The sequence below is a fragment of the Peromyscus leucopus genome, chromosome 4, assembly GCF_004664715.2.
Source record: "Peromyscus leucopus breed LL Stock chromosome 4, UCI_PerLeu_2.1, whole genome shotgun sequence".
In the NCBI taxonomy this organism is placed as follows: domain Eukaryota; kingdom Metazoa; phylum Chordata; class Mammalia; order Rodentia; family Cricetidae; genus Peromyscus; species Peromyscus leucopus.
Genome location: NC_051066.1, coordinates 98,606,119 through 98,624,200, shown reverse-complemented (window position 1 = coordinate 98,624,200; position 18,082 = coordinate 98,606,119). Strand labels below are relative to the sequence as shown.

Below are 18,082 nucleotides of genomic sequence, written 5' to 3'. Positions count from 1 at the left end.
ATGTGGTCTGAGAGCTGCACTCATCTACCAGGAAAGATACGGATTTAAAGGGCAGTTATGCTATGTCCAGTTAGCATAGAAATTGTAGTATGCTCACCCCTGGGCCTCTGAACTTCCCAACTGTAGGCTCTCAGCCAGATATACAGTATCAGGCATGCGTTTCCTTCTGGGGAATGGGTCTTAAATCTAATCACATTTTCTTATATCCAAACTATTTTTTCCCTTTATTTTACATACTAACCAGTTTCCCCTCACTCCTCTTCTCCCGCTCCCTCCCCTGACCTCCCTTCTATCCCCCATCCACTCCTCCTCCTTTTCCATTCAGATAGGGTTAGAGCTCCCTTAGGGACCAAGCATTATCCAAACTATTTTTAACGGTTGGTTAATAATCTCATAGCATTTGTGCCACTACCTCACCCAGGGAGCTCTCAGTACAACATAGCCCAGGCTAGCCTCACACTTGGTCATTACTGTAGTTCATAAGTGAGGCCATTGACGACACCGTCCCCACCCAGCTCAGCTGCCTACACAGCACCTTCCAGTACACTTATCCAAAGGACTATTTCCTACTACAGAGACACATGCTCATCCACGTTCATAACTGTTCCAGTAACAATGGCTAGCAAATTCGCCATAGTATTAATCACCCAGTGTAGGTGCCAGATAGTGAGGAAAGTTGTTTCATGATTCCATTTTATGTTTCCAGGTTTTCAGGATAAAATGTTAAAGGAATTGAAAATAGATATCAACACATAGAATGTGCTCATACAACTTTAAAAATATACACATTTCTACTTGTAGCAATGACAGATCCAGGGACATTTTGTCCTTTTGCATTAATGCCCATGTGTGTTGAATTCTAAGAGATGCTGAGGTAATATTATTATGTTTTGTTTTTCCCTTGGGTTCAAGGAATTACAGCAATTTGGGGTGGTTTGTATTTATTAAGGTAAATGCAGCAATTCAAATATTAAATTATCTGCTCAATAAATGTCATTACAAAAATAGGTATATGATTAAAGAATCACATTTTTTGCTTTTTTTTTTTTTTCTGAGTTTGCTGTGGGCAGAACCATCTAGAATTTTCCATCATCCAGTTCTTCAGAATACGGTTTCCCAAATAAAACAGAACTCATAGCCTCACCACCACACTTTAACCACAGCATAGATCCCTCCCCCCACCCCCGTCAAAAACACTGAATACTGGCATCCTGGTGGGGCACCAGGCCACTGTTGCCTGGGAGACGAGGATGTCAAACAGGTATGGTTCCCACCCTTCACATTCTAAACTCTGGCAGGCCCCAGAGTTCCCACCAGGGCACCAGTCAGTAACACTGTGACCTTGCCAATCCTTTGAGGAAGCTTTGTCTCCCCAACTCCAAATGCTAGACACTTTCAGAGCTCTCTCTAGCTATGGTGACCTGAGTGACAGACACAGTCAACCGTGGTTGTCCGGCTATCACCCATGGAATCTAAACATAATCAGCCCCACTCAGGCTTCGAGAGAAAAATGTCTTTTTTAAAAAAAATAAATTAAATAATTACAGAAATTTTGATTGAATAAAGTAAAAAAAAAAAAACAAAAAAAATAAAAAATAAATAAATAAAAAAATAAATAAAAAAAAATAATTTATTTGTATTTTATGTACATTGATGTTTTGCCTGCATATATGTCTGTGTGAGGGCGTTGCATCCCCTGAAACAGAAATTACAGACTGTTGAAGCTGCCATGTGGGTCTTGGAAACTGAACCCAGGTCCTCTGGAAGAGCAGCCAGTGTGCTTAACCACTGAGCCATCTCTCCAGGCCCCAAAATAGAACATTCTTATTGCTTGAAATTCTGACCAACCTGGACAGTGGGCTACGTTGGTCCTGTCACTCATCCTTCCGTGGCTGCTTTACTGGGCTGGATCCTGGGATCCAGACATTCTATACGCTGGGGTCAACAACTAAGGCTTGAGAGCAGCGTGAGCTCAGTACCAGGGAAAACAAACACTGCCTGCCAACTTACCGCCATGCTTCCCAGGCCAATCGAAAGTAGGATGGGGACTCTGGGGTAACAGAGTCGACCAGTGGGAAGGAAGGGTGGAAAGAGCAATACAAAGTCCACGTGGGTGAGAAGGTCATGAACACCAGTTTAGTAAGTACACTATAAAATGCAAGTAAAAACAAAATAATTTTAAACAGTCTCGGAAGTTGTCCAGAGCAATCTTCTGATCATGGAAACTGAGTCACAGGATGTCCTGGTCGGGCCCTGCCATTTCCTGGGCATTTCGGTGACAGGCACCTAGATGCCACCCTGAGTGAGGAACGGCCCAGTTAAGGTGCTCCTTGCACGCTGCTACAAGGAAAGTGGTCAAAAATTGTGCACTGCCATTACTTCTGGGGTTCAAGCACGGGAAGGTTACACACCAAAGAGGTTTCATTCTTAACAGCGTCTGTAAAAATAGGAGCATGCAGACAAATCCATGGCCTCGGATTACTTACAACTACAAAAGGGAAGTGAAGAACAGAGAAACCCAACAACACTGAGTGGACAGAATGACCGGCACCAATGAGGGGAGCACTGTGCCTCCAGCGGTGACACCGAGGACATCCGGCGGTGACACAAAGCCTACACCGGAGAAGTGCTGACAGACACAGACCTAAGGGCTGAGTGTCTACAAAACACTGTTCTACATGTTTCCAAGCTGAAGACTGAGAACCGTTTCCAAGTAAAGACGTGGAACACATGACAACTAAACTCACTGTAATCCAGGCTAGACCGTCTGGCAGAAAAGGATGAACATAGGACATCTCTGGGACAAAGAGAGAAATTCACTGAATCCATTCAAATACTGTGTCGATGTTAAACCTCCTGAGTTTGGTGAGTGAACTGCAGTATAAGACAATCTTATTTGTAAGACACACCCACTAAACACTAGCCATACTGGAGCATCAGGCACACAGAGCCACGAGTCAGACGATGTTTGATGACAGGCATGTATGACAGTGAATTCCCACGACTGTCGTACGTGCGGTCACTGTCTTGCTCGGATAACCACACGACTCTATGACGTTCAGGACAAAACTGCCTAATGACACACCTCTTAGAGTCATCCCCGAGCTGAGTGACGCATGACTGTATTCTAGTCTCAAACTGTTCAGAAAACAGTGTGTGGAGGAAAGAGAGAAAACAACTGACAGAATGCTAAACTGGAGACTCTGGGCTGAGAATGCTCAAGTTCTCTGTTCTATTCCCACAGCTCTTCTGTGTGCATGACATCACTCCAAAGTCACCAGAAAGCGATCACCCAAAAATAATTATGCTAACAAAATCACACACACACACACACACAACACACACACACACACACACACACTTTTTATTATAGCGTTTTAATACACCTTCTAGAAGTAAAATGGTCTTTACCAGGCCAAGTTTCTCGGCCTCTGTCTCTCTCAGTCTCTGTCTCTCTCAATCCTATGAAAAGTGTAAAGTTGCATACCACAAGCAAGTGAAAAGCCGAATAAAATACAAATTTAATTATCTTCCAAGTCAGAAAGTCCTTTCTTAAACAGGTTTTCATACAGAGTCAAGCTTTTCTGACTTAAGGATGGCTTCACGGTCCTGAGTGATTCTCTGAAGTGCTCCTGATTCACGGTGGTTGCTTCCAGTCCGTTCTCCTGCAGAGCAGACAAGGCGGCCTGAAGACAGAGACAAGCAAGAGAGAATAGTTACTTTGCTTCATTTTAAAACTAACAGTAACATCAACACTGCAATCTGGTTGTAAATCTTTGGTCTCACATCAAAGGAGTTCAATGCCATCAAAGACACTAAGCTAAAAGTTAAGGTGACTAAAAATCCACCCTAGACCACAGCTTTTTGTACATTAAAAATCTAGCCTTAAATGGGCTAACTGCAGACTAGCATACACTCTGTGTACAGTTTAAGAGGAACCTTGGCCGGGAGGTAAGAAAGTTTACATGGCAATGCTCCGTAAAGAAAAGATGACATGTTTCATGGCCCAGCAATTCTCCTTGTAGCCATGCACGTGTATGGAAGATGCAGCCCTACCCTCCCGCCACAGACAAACTTCATGGCAGAGTGTAGAGACTGAAACCTCAAAAGCTGTGGGGTGTCTTCAGTGTAGGAGTGTGCAGAGTGTGACCTTTGGGGGCAGCAGGGGACAGAGGGTAGGAAGGGTCCAAGGAAGATTCTGGAATACCGAAAATCTCTTCCCGACACAAGTGGCAGTAATAAAAGTATGGTCACTTCACAGTCGTTCAACATTATATCCTTAAGATCTATGTGTTCTTCTGGAATTTATATTTAATGAAGTTTACAGAAAAAGAAAAGCCCACAATGACCCTTTCTGCCTAGAAATAAAACAGTACAAACTTACTTCTTTGCACAGGTTTCTAAGATCAGCTCCGGAGAAAAAACACGTTTCCGCTGCTAGCTTTTCTAATGAAACGTCAGGCCCTATTGGCATGTTGGTTGTGCAGACTTTTAAAATAGAAAGCCTGCCCTGGAACAAAACCAAAAACAAAATATTTACAATCCTTAATATTTATGTTCCACACTGATACAGTAAACATTTGAAGTTCAAATTGTTTAATCATATTACAAAGTGTGTGTGTGTGTGTGTGTGTGTGTGTGTGTGTGTGTGATATGTGGTGTCTATATGTAGTGTATTTGTGTGCGTGGTATATGTGTATGGTGTGTGTATTTGTGTGTGTGGTATGTGTGGTGTGTGTGTGTATATGTGTGGTATGTGTGTGGTGTGTGTGCGTGTATATGTATGTGTTCATATTCAATTAAAAATCACTCTTGCTTCTGAAAGAGACTGAGTCATTAATGTTCCACACAGCAATGGTAAAATAAGTATTTTCTTAATTACTGTTAAGTAGCCAATCATAACCATTTCTCCTTATGAGACAAGATGACTCTCTTTTGGGAATAAGCAGTGCTACCACAACAGTCTTAGAAACAAACACGTGAATTGTCAAATGCATTTAGAAGCATCAGACATTTACTGTTTTTTTTTTGTTTGTTTGTTTTTTTGTTTGTTTTTTTTTTTAAAATCTCTTTAAAACTTGATAAAAGCCCAAGGAAGGAAAACTTAATTCTTGGAGCCCTTCACCATCTGCCGGGTGGTTGCTCTGGGAGTTCCTGACGGGACACACTGCAACCCCTGCAGACCCAGACACTGCCAAAGCCCCTTCAGCACCTCCTCCAGGCCAGGGCTCAGTAACATGCAGTGCCTCAGGAATCACTTCCAGGATCGTTTCCCTGAAGGCAGGGCCAGGGAGCCAACATGAACAAAGACTTCACGAAGAGCCACCAAGCAAAGAACTGGAGACCAGCACTGAACAGTGAGAGCGGAGCACAAGGTCCGCCTGCACCCAGTCTGGAGTTCAGGCCAGACATGCTCCCAGGCAGACATGGATGCACTGCTCAGCGCAGAGGAAACATCAGTGGTTACCTCTCGATCAGGAGGAGGCACATAGATCATCTTATCCAGTCTTCCGGGTCGTAACAAGGCATCGTCTAAAACGTCAGGCCTATTTGTTGCCACAACAATCATGACATTCCGATGAAGCATTTCTTGGTATTCTGAGGGAAAACATACAATATAAAGTAATGTCAACAAACCGTTATTAAGATCCTTTCTAGTAAGTCACATATGGCAAGGTGCTGTGTCTGAACAGGGATAACCTTTCCTTGGAGCCAGGATGCTTACTCGCCACCCCAGCCACCTTCTTGGTATCAAGCCACCCCACAAACAACTCTCTAATCAAAGAGCTACCTGTGTGTCTGAAAGGAGTAGCTAGTCCTGACAGGCGTTTCTCAGTGTGAGAACTGATGAAAAAAAAAAGCCAAATGGAGGAACACCTGGCTGGTGCCCAGATCCACTCAGGCGCCCGTGAATGACAATATAAAGAGACTGCTTACAAAGGCGGAATGCATGACTAATGGGGACCCAGAGTTCTGGAAGGTATAGCTTTCAATATCCCCAGTGGAAATTGACTTCTCTCCAGGGGCAGAAATAATCAACCTGAGTCGCAGTTATGAAAACCCTGGAGGAGAAGTAACATGTGCTTCTGTTGGAAGTGGGGTCTCTTGTACCCCAGGCTGTCCCAAAACTCTTTACCCAACAAAAAGGACCTTAAACTTCTGCTCCCTTGCTCACAACCCCCAAGCAGTGGGTTTACCAGCATGTACCAGCACATCCGACTTTGTGTGGTGCTGGGATAGCCCGCGGGTTTGTTCAGGCCAGGCAGTCACTCTGCCTCTGAATTACATACAAGCCCAAGCCCAAGAGACGGAACAGTTAAAAGCAAGACACGGCAAGACCTAAAATCAAAACCATTCACTGAGTTGAATAATCCAAGTGATTCTCCAGTGCGTACCCTTCAAAGCAGCAGTTTCCCAGCATGCCAATGGGCTGCTGTACAAGGAATCCCTGCATTATGAGATCAGGTTATCATGAGTCCCTTCTAATTATAGAGTGTTTTTTATTTCTACAGAGTGGTTAAAATGTTCCTTCTATGGCATAATTTTAAAAAAAATGGGACCCAGACAGGAATATGACTAGAATAAAAGAAATCAGAAATTGCCTTCTCAGGACAACAAGAAACCACTGTATCTGAGGAAGAGGCTCACGGAGGCAGAGGACTCCAAAAACCATCTTCACTTGCTTTCAATTACTGAAGTTACTCGAGTACTAGTTTGTTTTGTCACTGAAGAAGGGTAGGTCCTTCTTCAGGATATACACACGAGAATTCACATCTAAGATAATTATAAAACTTTTCACTTTTTCTGCCCAAATCACAATTTCTATCAGCCCTATAAAAGTCCCAAGAATTCGAGTGAAATCATATAAACCCCTCCGTAAGATGAATTCAGCCTAGGGAATGCAGCCGTGCAGGAAGGCTACTTAATTCTGGCCCGGAACTATGGTACACTCTGGCTAAGGAACAGCGCTTCACGTCTCCAGCTCCTGGTATTTACCCTGGTGGTCTGATTTATTCCCTCTTCTCTCTACCGTCCTAACTCCCACACCATCGAGCTCATTCAGCAGAACTGAAAGAACTCGCTCCCGAGCATCACATCCCGAGGTGCCGACTGAGCGAGACCCCAAGACTGAGTCAATTTCATCCAAAAACACAAGCGCTGGAGTATTGGCTCTTGCTTGTCGAAATACCTTAGTGAGGGAAAAAAAACATAATGTCACACGCCATTCCGGTGACTATTTTCACTTCGCTATCTGCAATCATTAAAACAGAAAAATGAAGATTGTAAGTGCTTAAGAATTGGGGAATTAGTAAATAAACAAGGGCCAAAGACATTGGTTAAAAAGTTGTCTTCTTAAAAGATATTTAACTAGAATTTCAGAAGTGATAATGTTGCTTTAAGTCCGGATTTCATTATGTAGCCCAGGCTGGCCTGGAACTCATAGAAATCTGCCTGTCGCGGTCTCCTGAGTATTGAATTAAAGGAATATGTCACCACACCCACCTGATGACAAATGTTTAACTTTAGAAACCAAGATAAAAGGGCTGGAGAGATGGCTAAGGGGTTTAGAGTGCTTACTGCTCTTCCAGAGGCCCTGAGTTCAGCTGCTAGTACCCACACTGGGTGACTCAGAACCCCCTGCAACTCCAGCTCTAGCGGATCCGGCATCCTCTTCTGGTCTATGTGAGGACCTGCACACAAGTGCACTTACCACACATGGACACACACATATGTAATAATTTTTAAAAATTAAAAATAAATTTTAAAAAGATAAAATTGCAGAATGATAAAACCTTACCTCAACCTTATTCAAAATCAGAGAGATGAACTTGACAAACAGTAGTAACAGGATGAAGGATTACAGGGAGGAGGGCTCTTAAACTTAAGCATGGATAACTTTTACAACTAGGGGAAAAACAATACTTAAAAAGAAACGAACCTGAGACAAGACTTTTTCTGAGTCTCCAACATAAGGTGAAAAGAGGTCGGCTCCGCTCACTGACACGAAAGAGCAGTGACAGCTTGTGGCCAGGGCCCTCACCAGAGTGGTCTTAGCACATCCAGGGGGACCATAGAGGAGAAGGCCCTTTGGCTGTTTCAGACCCATCCTAGCAAATTCCTGAGGGAACTTCAGAGGCCACTCAACACACTGTCAACAGGCAGGGAGACAGAGAGATGTTAGTGTAGCAGGCACATGCCAAATCCCTCCCCCCATCCCGTCCCCACCAGCCCAGGAACCCGGGGACATGACTCATCTGCACCCAATGGCTTTCACTTGGGATACCGCGCAATGCCTGAGTGTTCTCCCAACAGTTCTCTGTGCTATTCTTTTTAAACTTTTAATTATCTTTTAATTTGTGTGCTTGGGTGTTTTGCCTGCATGTATGTCTGTGCATCATGTGCATGCCTGGTCCCGGAAGAGGTCAGAAGAAGTCATTGAATTCCCCTAGAACTGGAGTTATAGATGGTTGTGAGTTACTACATGGGTGTTGGGAACTGAATCTGCTCTCTGCAAGAGCAACAAGTGCTCTTCACGACTGAGCCATCTCTCTATCCCAGTCTCTATCTCTCCAGCCTGAGCTCAAATTACGTGCTTGGAGAAGACTTCTCCAAGAACCCTGGGCAGAGGAGAGCCCCTTCTCCCAGCCCCAGGAAGCCCTGTACTGCCTTCCACCTTACTTAGAACAGTATCGTTCATTACTATTCTCTTTCCAGGTGGGATGGGGCACTCTGTTCTTGCTACAAAATCAGCAGAGTTCACACTAAATCCTCAACACCCAGAGTAGCACTTGCCTCAAGCGGGCCTCAATAAACGTTACTGAAGAGTGAAGAAGTCCGACACACCTCAAAGGTAACGGCTTCACAATCGTTTAACCGACTCAGAAATGCGATACAAGTTAGACATAAACCTTACTACTAGCAAGTGTCCAACTTTGTGCCAGAGAGGCAGCAGAACGGACAGTGGCCTCCAGAGAGAAAGAAGATCGGATGGTGAGAGCTCTGGTCCAAGGGAAACAACCAGGCCCACACAGGCCCTCTGAGGAGAAGGGCTACTACAAAGAGACGCCTGAAACCATCCACTCGACTGTCCGTCCCAGCAGTGAGCAGACCAATGGAGGAAAGAGTGGTGTGAGACCACAACGGACCCTGCAAGTTCCAACTGACAATGCGGAAATATGTGGAGCGCTCTGGAAGGAAAGGAAACTGAGGCAGGGAGCTCTGACAGGCCAGAGATCTCTGGCAATGACTCGTGCCACAAAAATCGTGAGGCATGAAGATGGCAAGGCAGACTGGCCACTGAGACGTAAGGAACTGCGTTTCACAGAGCGCTGTCACCACTCTTCCCACGGGGACTGCTGGCTGACTACATCCACCCACACAGGGGACCTTAGATGTGGAGGGGGCGGTGACTAGCTGGACGCTACTTCTTGATTTGCTTTTTGTTTTTTGTTTTGAGACAGGGTCTCGCTATGTAGCTCTGGCTGTCCTGGAACTCACTATGTAGACCAGGCTGGCCTCGAACTCCTGAAATCCAATTGCCTCTGCCTCCCGAGTGCTGAAATTAAAGGCGTGTACCTACACCTGGCATTAATTGGACCCTGGACATGACATGTTGACAGCCCTGTGGTTGGTTATCTAGCAGACAGACAGCTAAGCAGTCCTAATGACCTCAAGAAAAGTCTACTCAAGACTTTTCAAGGGGCAGCTAAGAACAGTCTTGGACACTGACCATCACCTTGGACTGCAGAAAGGGTGTCTAGGCTGGAGAGATGCTCAGTGGTTAGGAGCACATGTTGCTCTTGTAGAGGCCCTAGGTTTGGTTCTCAGAACCCACATGGTGGTTCACAACCACCCATAACTCCAAGCCCAGGGCATCTGACACCCTCGTCTGACCGCCACAGGCAGAAGGCATGTATGGACGTGCTGCCCATATATACATGCAGCCAAAATACTAATATGCATAAAATGAAAATTTTAAAGAAAGGTGTCCACGAGTCTCTCAGAGCACCAACATTTCAGGGAAGGGAGTAGAGAGCCCAGAAAGGTAGGAAAGTGCCACAGCCAAGCTAACAGAACATAACAAAGGAGTGTGGCTGATGTCTCTCAGACTTTACTATGGTGACCATGAAATGAGACAAGCCCATAGGAAAGGCTCCCCCCAGCTCCAAACTCCAGCACACAGGAGAAAAAGCATAGTATTTGCATATAACCTACATCCATTTGTTGTAAATTATCTCCTATCACTTATAATACCCAAATAATGTAAATACCGTGTACATAGTCGGCATACTGCATTATTTAGGGAAAAATAACAAGAAAAAAATGTTGGATCTGTATACAGTATGGCAGTGTGCACTGCTCAAAAAATGAAAGCATTTACTATCCAGCTTGTCATGGGAATTCTGCTGACCTGTGTTCTAGATTATAATGAACTCTTTAAAGCAATAATTTTAAAAGAGCATTAAGATGGGGAAACATGAAGAAAACTAGTTTTGATGTCTCTAGAAGCCTAGTTAAATAAAGACTAGACCACATGAGCAGGAATTTGGGTAAGATGCCAAGAGCAGTCTGATCAGAGCATTTTCATTTTACACACAGAATGCTACTCTGGCAATCAGCTGGGATGAGCTGATCAGTAACCGTTACCTGCTTTAACTTTATCTTTACATCTTCAAGTCCTCCTATCTGCTCCCAGCCAACGGGCTTGATGTCCATCAGTCCTACAGAACTCCGAAATGATGAGGGCTGAATCTTTTTCAAGGCTTCAAGAAAGTCTGTTTCATCAATCTTAGGACTGTCTTGGTTCTGAAGAAAAAAATCCCCAAAAGAAAAATCAAGCCAAAAATTAGGTAGGCCCTTTCCATAGTATACACGCACAAAGAACTAAAAAAATAAAAATAAAAAATCTCTTTTGAACATATAAATCTAATTATCACTACTCTCAAGTTCAAGCATCTCAGAAAATCACCTCCTCAAAGTGGATGCGCTAAGCTCACAAGGTCAAGGGTTAAACTGGGACACTACAGCTGTTAACGGACTGTCCTCTAAAGAAGCCGGAGTCACTCCTGCTCCTCCAGCTACAGAAGCTGTCTTTGTCCCCGTCGTGTGTCCCCCCCCCCCACCCCCCCCCTCCGAGCCCCTCGAGGACTCTAACAAACTCTTAAGTTTGCAAGAAAGTGATAGGAAGAAATGACACTCAACACTGTGTTAACTTTCTTCAATTCAGAGTGAAGTAGAAGAAACAACAATTGGAAAGTCATCGGTTTTTGCAACGTTCTCTAAAAGCTATTCTGAGTAAGAACACCTACGAGAGGACACCTTCACATTTCAAAGCATCTCCTCACACAAGAGCTCCATGGAGGAACCAGACATCGCCTGGTTCAGTCTAGAACACCAATGAGCAGCTGAGGGGTATGTGCCTCCACATGGTAAAGACACAATCTTGACTATGTACTATTCGCAGCAGGGATGTATACCTGGAATCTAACCATTCTACAAAATAACTAACCCAAATCATTCATGTCAAAGGTCACAAAGCTCAGATCAATAAAATATTCTCAAGCAACCCCTATAAAATATAAAACATGCACATACACAAATGTGCACATACATGTATACACGTGCACACATGCACACACACACACACACACACACACACACACACACACACACACACACGATGGACAAGAGAGTGATAATGCTAACTTAACAAAATGTTAAAAGTTATGAATTTGGATAAAGGGTCTGGTTAAAGTTCTCTGTAACTATTTTGCAACTTTCCAATAAAATTAAAATGATTTCAAAAAGAAAAAGTTAAATAAGAAACTTGAAATGACTTTTAAAGAAACGAAGCAGATTTATCATGTTTCCCAGTGTTTTACTGTCCAGTGCCTGTCCACATCTTTTCTCTTGGGTCCTGTCTTTAAACGTTCTTACCATAGGAAGGAAATGGGCTGAAAGTCCTTTCTCTGGTCTTAAGTTTGCTCGTTTGTCTGACTCCAAATGTTCAAATTAGCAAGTCCTCATTGACTCCTTTTGTTATACTCAGAGGCCATCTTCCTGCTAACATTAGATACTATTTTACGATTTTCTTGATCCATTTCAATGAAGCACAATTTTGGTTAGTTAAAAGCTCCTTACATTCATTTCCATTTTATCTGTATTGCTGTTAAATAATTTGCCTTCATATCAAATTCTAAATGTTGGGTTGTCTACAAGCTCTCATTTTCAACTATTTTATCCCATTTATGTAAGACCATGAAAGTGAATACTTATGGTAGACCTACTCTGAACAGTACTACCTAAAAATGTCAGCATCTGTCATTTCTAGTGTGAAGTTTCAGGCAAAGTGCACTTTCTTTACACATTGCTACCCTGTTGAGTTTCAGTCGTGTGTTTGATGGGGACACGTTCTGACAAACTTTCATCAGCTCTTTTGTCATGGTTGTGCATTTGTCCACTGTGGATGAAAAGACATACGGGACACATAACCATTATGTTCTCTTTTGTTTCTTTGCTTTAGTGGCTGGCAGTTTTAGATCCTGGGCACCGAATACTAGTTAATTTTTAGATAATATCAAGTAGCATTTGAAAATCTCACTTCAAGACCACCACTGGTGTACACTCACCATTTCATTTGACGCTCTTCGCCCTTGCAGGCATATAAATCCTTCTCCTCTGTATTTATTAAACTATGCTCCTAGTTCCTCAACTGGACTATTTCAGAAAAAACAGACTCCTCGTCTGCCCTGGTATAGACCGAGCCCCTCACCTGCCTAGTGGGAGAAAAAAGACAAGCCAGTACCTTCCCAGAAGTCTCTGTCCCTACTTCCTTCCACTTCCCTGGATTGTTTCTGAACTCAGCCATCACCTGTGGTGACTAGACTTCATAGGGAGGGAGGCCCTCCTCAGGTAGCAGTGAGCTGGCTGGTCCACCTAAGCCAGAGATGCTTAAGATCAAGCCTGGAACTTCAAAGCAAAGGGAATCCTAAATGTGCCTCCCTGCCCCTCTTTGGAACTCTCATCCTTCCCTACAAAGGACATACAGTCTCACACCTTTACACAGGGTCTCATTAAAGCTCTAAGCAGTCTGGTACCAAAGCCATTAAGATGAGAACACAGAAGATTAGACTTCCTCCCACCTTCGGTGTTAGGATAAAAATAACAGAAAAGTTAGGAAAGATATAAACTATTTAGCTGAAAATAATTTAGGATGCTATAAATGAAGTTGAAATGTCCCGGAATCCTCAGCTGCTGAAATTATTATTTGCTGAAGAGGTTTAGGGACTCGGGTTATCAGATACTAAATGACTTGTTTTTAAATTAACAGTATTGAAAAATATTACATTTAAGATAATCCTAAATATTTTTAAAGTAATTATGAATTCAAAATTTGAAAATCAGTGACAATCTTGAAGAAAATACAATTCCAAATAATCAGTGTCTCTTGGATTAGGAAACTCCATTTTTCCCATAGATATTTATCAATAATAAAGAAAAAAAAAACAGTATCTTGGCAAGGGAGAAATCTTATAGATACCATCTTAATCTAGAAATCAAAGTTAACTTTGAAGTTAATCATCAATGACTAAAATTCTTGTTGTGGTATTGCGCCTGTGGGTTACTTCTAAGTGTTTCAGAAAAACAGACACACATGTAAACCCAAACACGCAAAGAAAGAAATGACAAAGTAAACACAGGAGAATGTTACCACTGGATTATCTGGGTGGAAGCTAGACACAATCTGTTAGTTTCATTTTTCCACTTTTCTCTGTAAGTCTGAGGTTGCTGCTTAAAAATTTTTAATTTACACCAGGTGGTGGTGGCATACGCCTTTAATCCCAGCACTCGGGAGGCAGAGCCAGGAGGATCTCTGAGAGTTTGAGGCCGGCCTGGTCTACAGAGCGAGATCCAGGACAGGCACCAAAACTACAAAGAGAAACCCTGTCTGGGGAAAAAAAAAATTTAAATTCAAATCTGTCAGATTCTTCTGAAGGACACCATCTTTCCCAGCTGCTCCAGGCTCTAGCTCTAGAGAGTTACTGTGACAAATGAAGAAATTCACTGAAGAGACCTCCTGGAAGACTCAGCCATTTCCTCATCTTCAATCATATATTTATATGACATTGAGATATAAATATATATATATATATGTACATGAGATAAATTTGTATACACACACATATACACACACACACACACACACACACACACACACACACAGAAACAGCTGTGGAGACTGCCAACCATGCCAAGGAATGTACTGTACTTACCACTTCTTTTAACCCCCAAATTAATTTGTCATATTAAGAGGAAGAATAACATAGCTGGTCGTAAGTCAACACTTCTTACCTTCTCGTGCTTAAGAAGGGCACACAGGGCAGCCTCCCTACAGAGTGCAGTCAAGTCGGCACCAACATAGCCCACTGTCATTTCTGCCAGGAGACCGAAATCAACGTGACCGGAGACGGGCATCTTTGAAGTAATCACTTGCAGAATTGTCTCTCTTTGTTTAAGCGTGGGAGTCCCAATGACAACCTATAGGCAACGCAAAAAAAAAAAAAAAAAAAAAAAACAGAAAACTTAAAGTATACAACATAAAACCTTTCTCTAAAAGCATCCTCACAAATATGAACAGTAATTCAGCAAGTCATTCTGGAACTTGCGTCATGAACAACTTTTAAGCACACCTGAGATTCTGAATATAAAAATATACTAATTGCCCAGTGGAGCAACAGAGGCTGGGAATTTGAACAATGAAAATTATATAATCCACTGGAGAGGTCTTTGTTGTTTTTTGAAAACACACCAAGTTCTGGCAGATGGGGGTCAAACAATAGGCCAGATAATCCAGGTGCTTGCTCTTTGGAAGAAGAGCCTCTAATAGATGGTACAAGGAGGAAACCCACTCAAGTCCTCAAAAGAGTTAAGAAGTATGCAATTGCTATCCATCTGCAAAGTCCTACCACAAAATTTACATATTACTTAATTACTAATTATTCTAACTATTCCTTAGCAATTAAAAAAAAAGTCACTTGAGGACCAAAGCTCATGAAACAGGGCTGCTCTGAACATTCAACTTTCTTGACAACCCAGCAAGTCAACTGTAGAACAGGAAGCTGGTATCTTGACAAGGAATAACACATTAGAGGCTAATGCCTGCTTTTTTTTTTTTTTTTTTTTTTTTTTTTTTTTTTTTTTTTTTTTCAGACAGGTTTCTCTGTTACTTTGCGCTTTCCTGAGCTCACTTGTAGCCACTGCTCGAACTCACAAGATCCCTGGCTCTGCTCCAGTGCTGGATTAAAGCGTGCGCACAGCCCTAGGCTGCTTTTATTGCTTTCCTCCTCTTACTGTGACTAAGTTCTCATTCCAACACTATTTCAGTTTAATATGCTTGCAACAGGCTTAGTTACCTTAAAACTAACATTATTCTTCTTCTTCGCCTTCATGACTTGCACAGCAAAGTTAATGACCATCCTGCTTCCCAGAATGATTTGACTCTAGAATAATCAGCTTCTGGCTCACAAGTCACAAGAGATCTACAAATCCTGCCTGACCCAGCTGTCGGACAAGGTGAGCTTCCTGAGACCAGGGGCTCTCACCAGAGCTGGCTATTTACCTCTCGGTCAAACCTCCCGGGCCTGCGCAGCGCTGGGTCTAGCTCGTCTGGCCGGTTAGTGGCTCCCACAACCACAAACTCCCGGTCCCCGTGGATGCCGTCCAGCAGCGTCAGCACCTGGGCCACCACGCGGCTCTCGGGGGCTCGCCACGGGCCGCCTCTCCGGGGACACAGGGCATCCACCTCGTCCAGGAAGAGGAGGCTGGGCCCGCGGCTGGCCAGCTCCCGAGCGCGCTGGAAGACGCGCCGCACGTTCTCCTCGGTCTCCCCGGGCCGGGCGCCCTGCAACGCCGGGGCGCTCACCGCCAGCAGCTCGGCGCCCGCCTCGCGCGCCACGGCACGCACCAGCTGGGTCTTGCCCACTCCCGGGGGTCCCGCCAGGAGCACCCCGCGAGGCACCGCCAGCCCAAGCGCGGCTAGGGCGAGCGGGTAGCGCAGCGGCAGGAGGAGCAGCTCCCGCAGGGAGTCGGCCGTCTCCGACAGGCCCCCAAGGGCCACCTCCCCGGGAGGCTCGACCTGTGGCGGCGGCGGCTTGTCGCTGAGCGTGATGCGGGTGTGCGGTGTGACCAACCCGGCGGGCTCGGGGTCCGGTGTCCCGCCCACCACGTGCAGCGCGGCCACGGGGCCGGGGACGCCCGGAGGGGTGGCCACCACGTGTCCCCGCGACACCGGCCGGTGGCGCAGCAGCTCGTGCGCTACCTCCAGCACCGCGGCGGGGCTCGGGGCTCCCGCCTGCGATCGCAGCACCGGCCACACCTCGAGGCGCCGCAGCGGCGGACAGGGCACCGGCTGCAAGCTGTCCAGACTGATCCTCCCCGCGGCGGCCGCGGCCCCGGGGCTCGCGCACTGCGGGTCCAGCTGCACAAAGCCGTCCGCCCCGTCGCGCCGGGGCCAGGCCGTGCAGAGGCAGCAGCCGCCGGCGGGCAACGAGATCCTCAGCGGCGAGCCCAGGCACGCGCCCAGGCTGCGGAGGGCCTCCGGCCCCAGGCGGCAGCGCTGGGTACCCTGGTCCCGGGGATCCACCGGCAGTAGCTTCAGAGTCTGTCCATCGGGGAAAGCCCCGGAGTCCGGAGCCATGACTAGCAAAACCACGCCAGGAGAGCCTGGCAGCAATTATACCCGGCTGCCGGATGCAGGCGGCGCGCATGCGCCTTGAAAAAAAAAAAAAAAACCCAAGCTTCTGATTGACGGTCGAAAGGGCTTATGGGGAAGAGAGAAGGCTGGGTCTCCATAAACTTGACAGAACTGGCGGTTGTCTGTCCAGCAGCCTTACAGAGACCGTCTAAACTGGCACCTGACAGACGCAAGGCCGCTCCGCTACGACATAAGCTTGTATTTTGGCTGCCACATCAGTGTCAGGTCACTGCCTTCTGACTCTTCAGTAAGAACTTTGCATCTTGGGCGGGGAAGACAGGCTGCTGAGGTGTAAATAAAACACCTGCCCAGTTAATCATGGTGCCCACAACTTACGAAACCTCTTTTATTCTCGTTCCAAAAAGCTAGGAGCCTCTAGACATGGGCAAGAAGACCTAATAAGACATAACCATCTTCAGTATATGAAGTGTGCGAAAGTTAGCGTACTTGTGGATAGCTGTGGTATAGAACTGACCAGGACATGAAAGTTTAGTGAGGATGATCTTGAGAGGTTTTCTCTGCATATTTTGAGCACGGTCGCGTGAAAGGTACAGCCAGGGATCATAAGGGACGCCAACAGAGGGAAGTACACATGAGGAGACTATTAGAGCTAGCTTAACCTTACAGAGTTCTGCACTGATTTAACAGAGGTAGAGGCTGTGCTGGTAGGGATAGAAGTAGAGGAGAATACATACTGTTTTGTGTGGCATGGAGAAGCTGGTCCCATTCGGGGTCAAACTGAACAGTCCTCTGACCTTAGCCAGGAAATACCCAACTTCCCCGATGAAACAGCCATTCCTCTCCTTGTGCCACAGATATCCACAACAGATTCTATTCCTCGCCTCCCACTCTTGTTCATGCATTCTCAGTAGAACTACAGACGTCTTTTTCCCTGCCAGCCAGGAAATCCAGCCTGCTCCTTTGAGTCAGACCAGTTTTTTTTTTCAACGTATTGGTTCAAACATGTGTATGCCCGAGTTTATCATACTACAATGACAAACTATTGTAGAAAACGATTCTAAGCCCGGTGTGGCGGCTCACACCTGTATCCCAATATTTGGGAGCCTACATAAGGATTATCACAATTTCCAGGCCAACCTGAGCTACCCAGTAAGGTCTGGGCCAGCCTGACCTACAGAATGGGAAGATGTCTCCAAAAAAGAAAGAAAAAGAAAAAGAAAATCTTGGAAAGAAAAAGCATTATAATAGTTCTGTGGTCCCAAATCTGGTAATTCTGTGAGCACCCTCTAAAGCACCAAACTCATGCACCACTAGAGGGCGTCCAGAACCAGCAACTGAAGCCTCGGGTCCTCCAAGGTCCGGCATTCT

General features: G+C 45.1%; 1 protein-coding gene across 1 annotated transcript; it reads right to left on the bottom strand.

The window, feature by feature from the left end:
• Nucleotides 1-1,618: 1,618 nt before the first annotated feature.
• On the bottom strand, nt 1,619-16,757 carry Spata5l1 (spermatogenesis associated 5 like 1). Its single transcript, XM_028878739.2, has 8 exons — nt 15,620-16,757; nt 14,353-14,538; nt 10,648-10,806; nt 7,940-8,149; nt 6,997-7,189; nt 5,468-5,598; nt 4,385-4,510; nt 1,619-3,686 (listed from the first exon to the last, which is right to left on the bottom strand). Exons 1-8 carry the CDS (start codon nt 16,694-16,696, stop codon nt 3,522-3,524), a joined length of 2,247 nt encoding a protein of 748 aa, XP_028734572.1. The 5' UTR covers nt 16,697-16,757; the 3' UTR covers nt 1,619-3,521.
• Between the last annotated feature and the right edge of the window lie 1,325 nt (nt 16,758-18,082).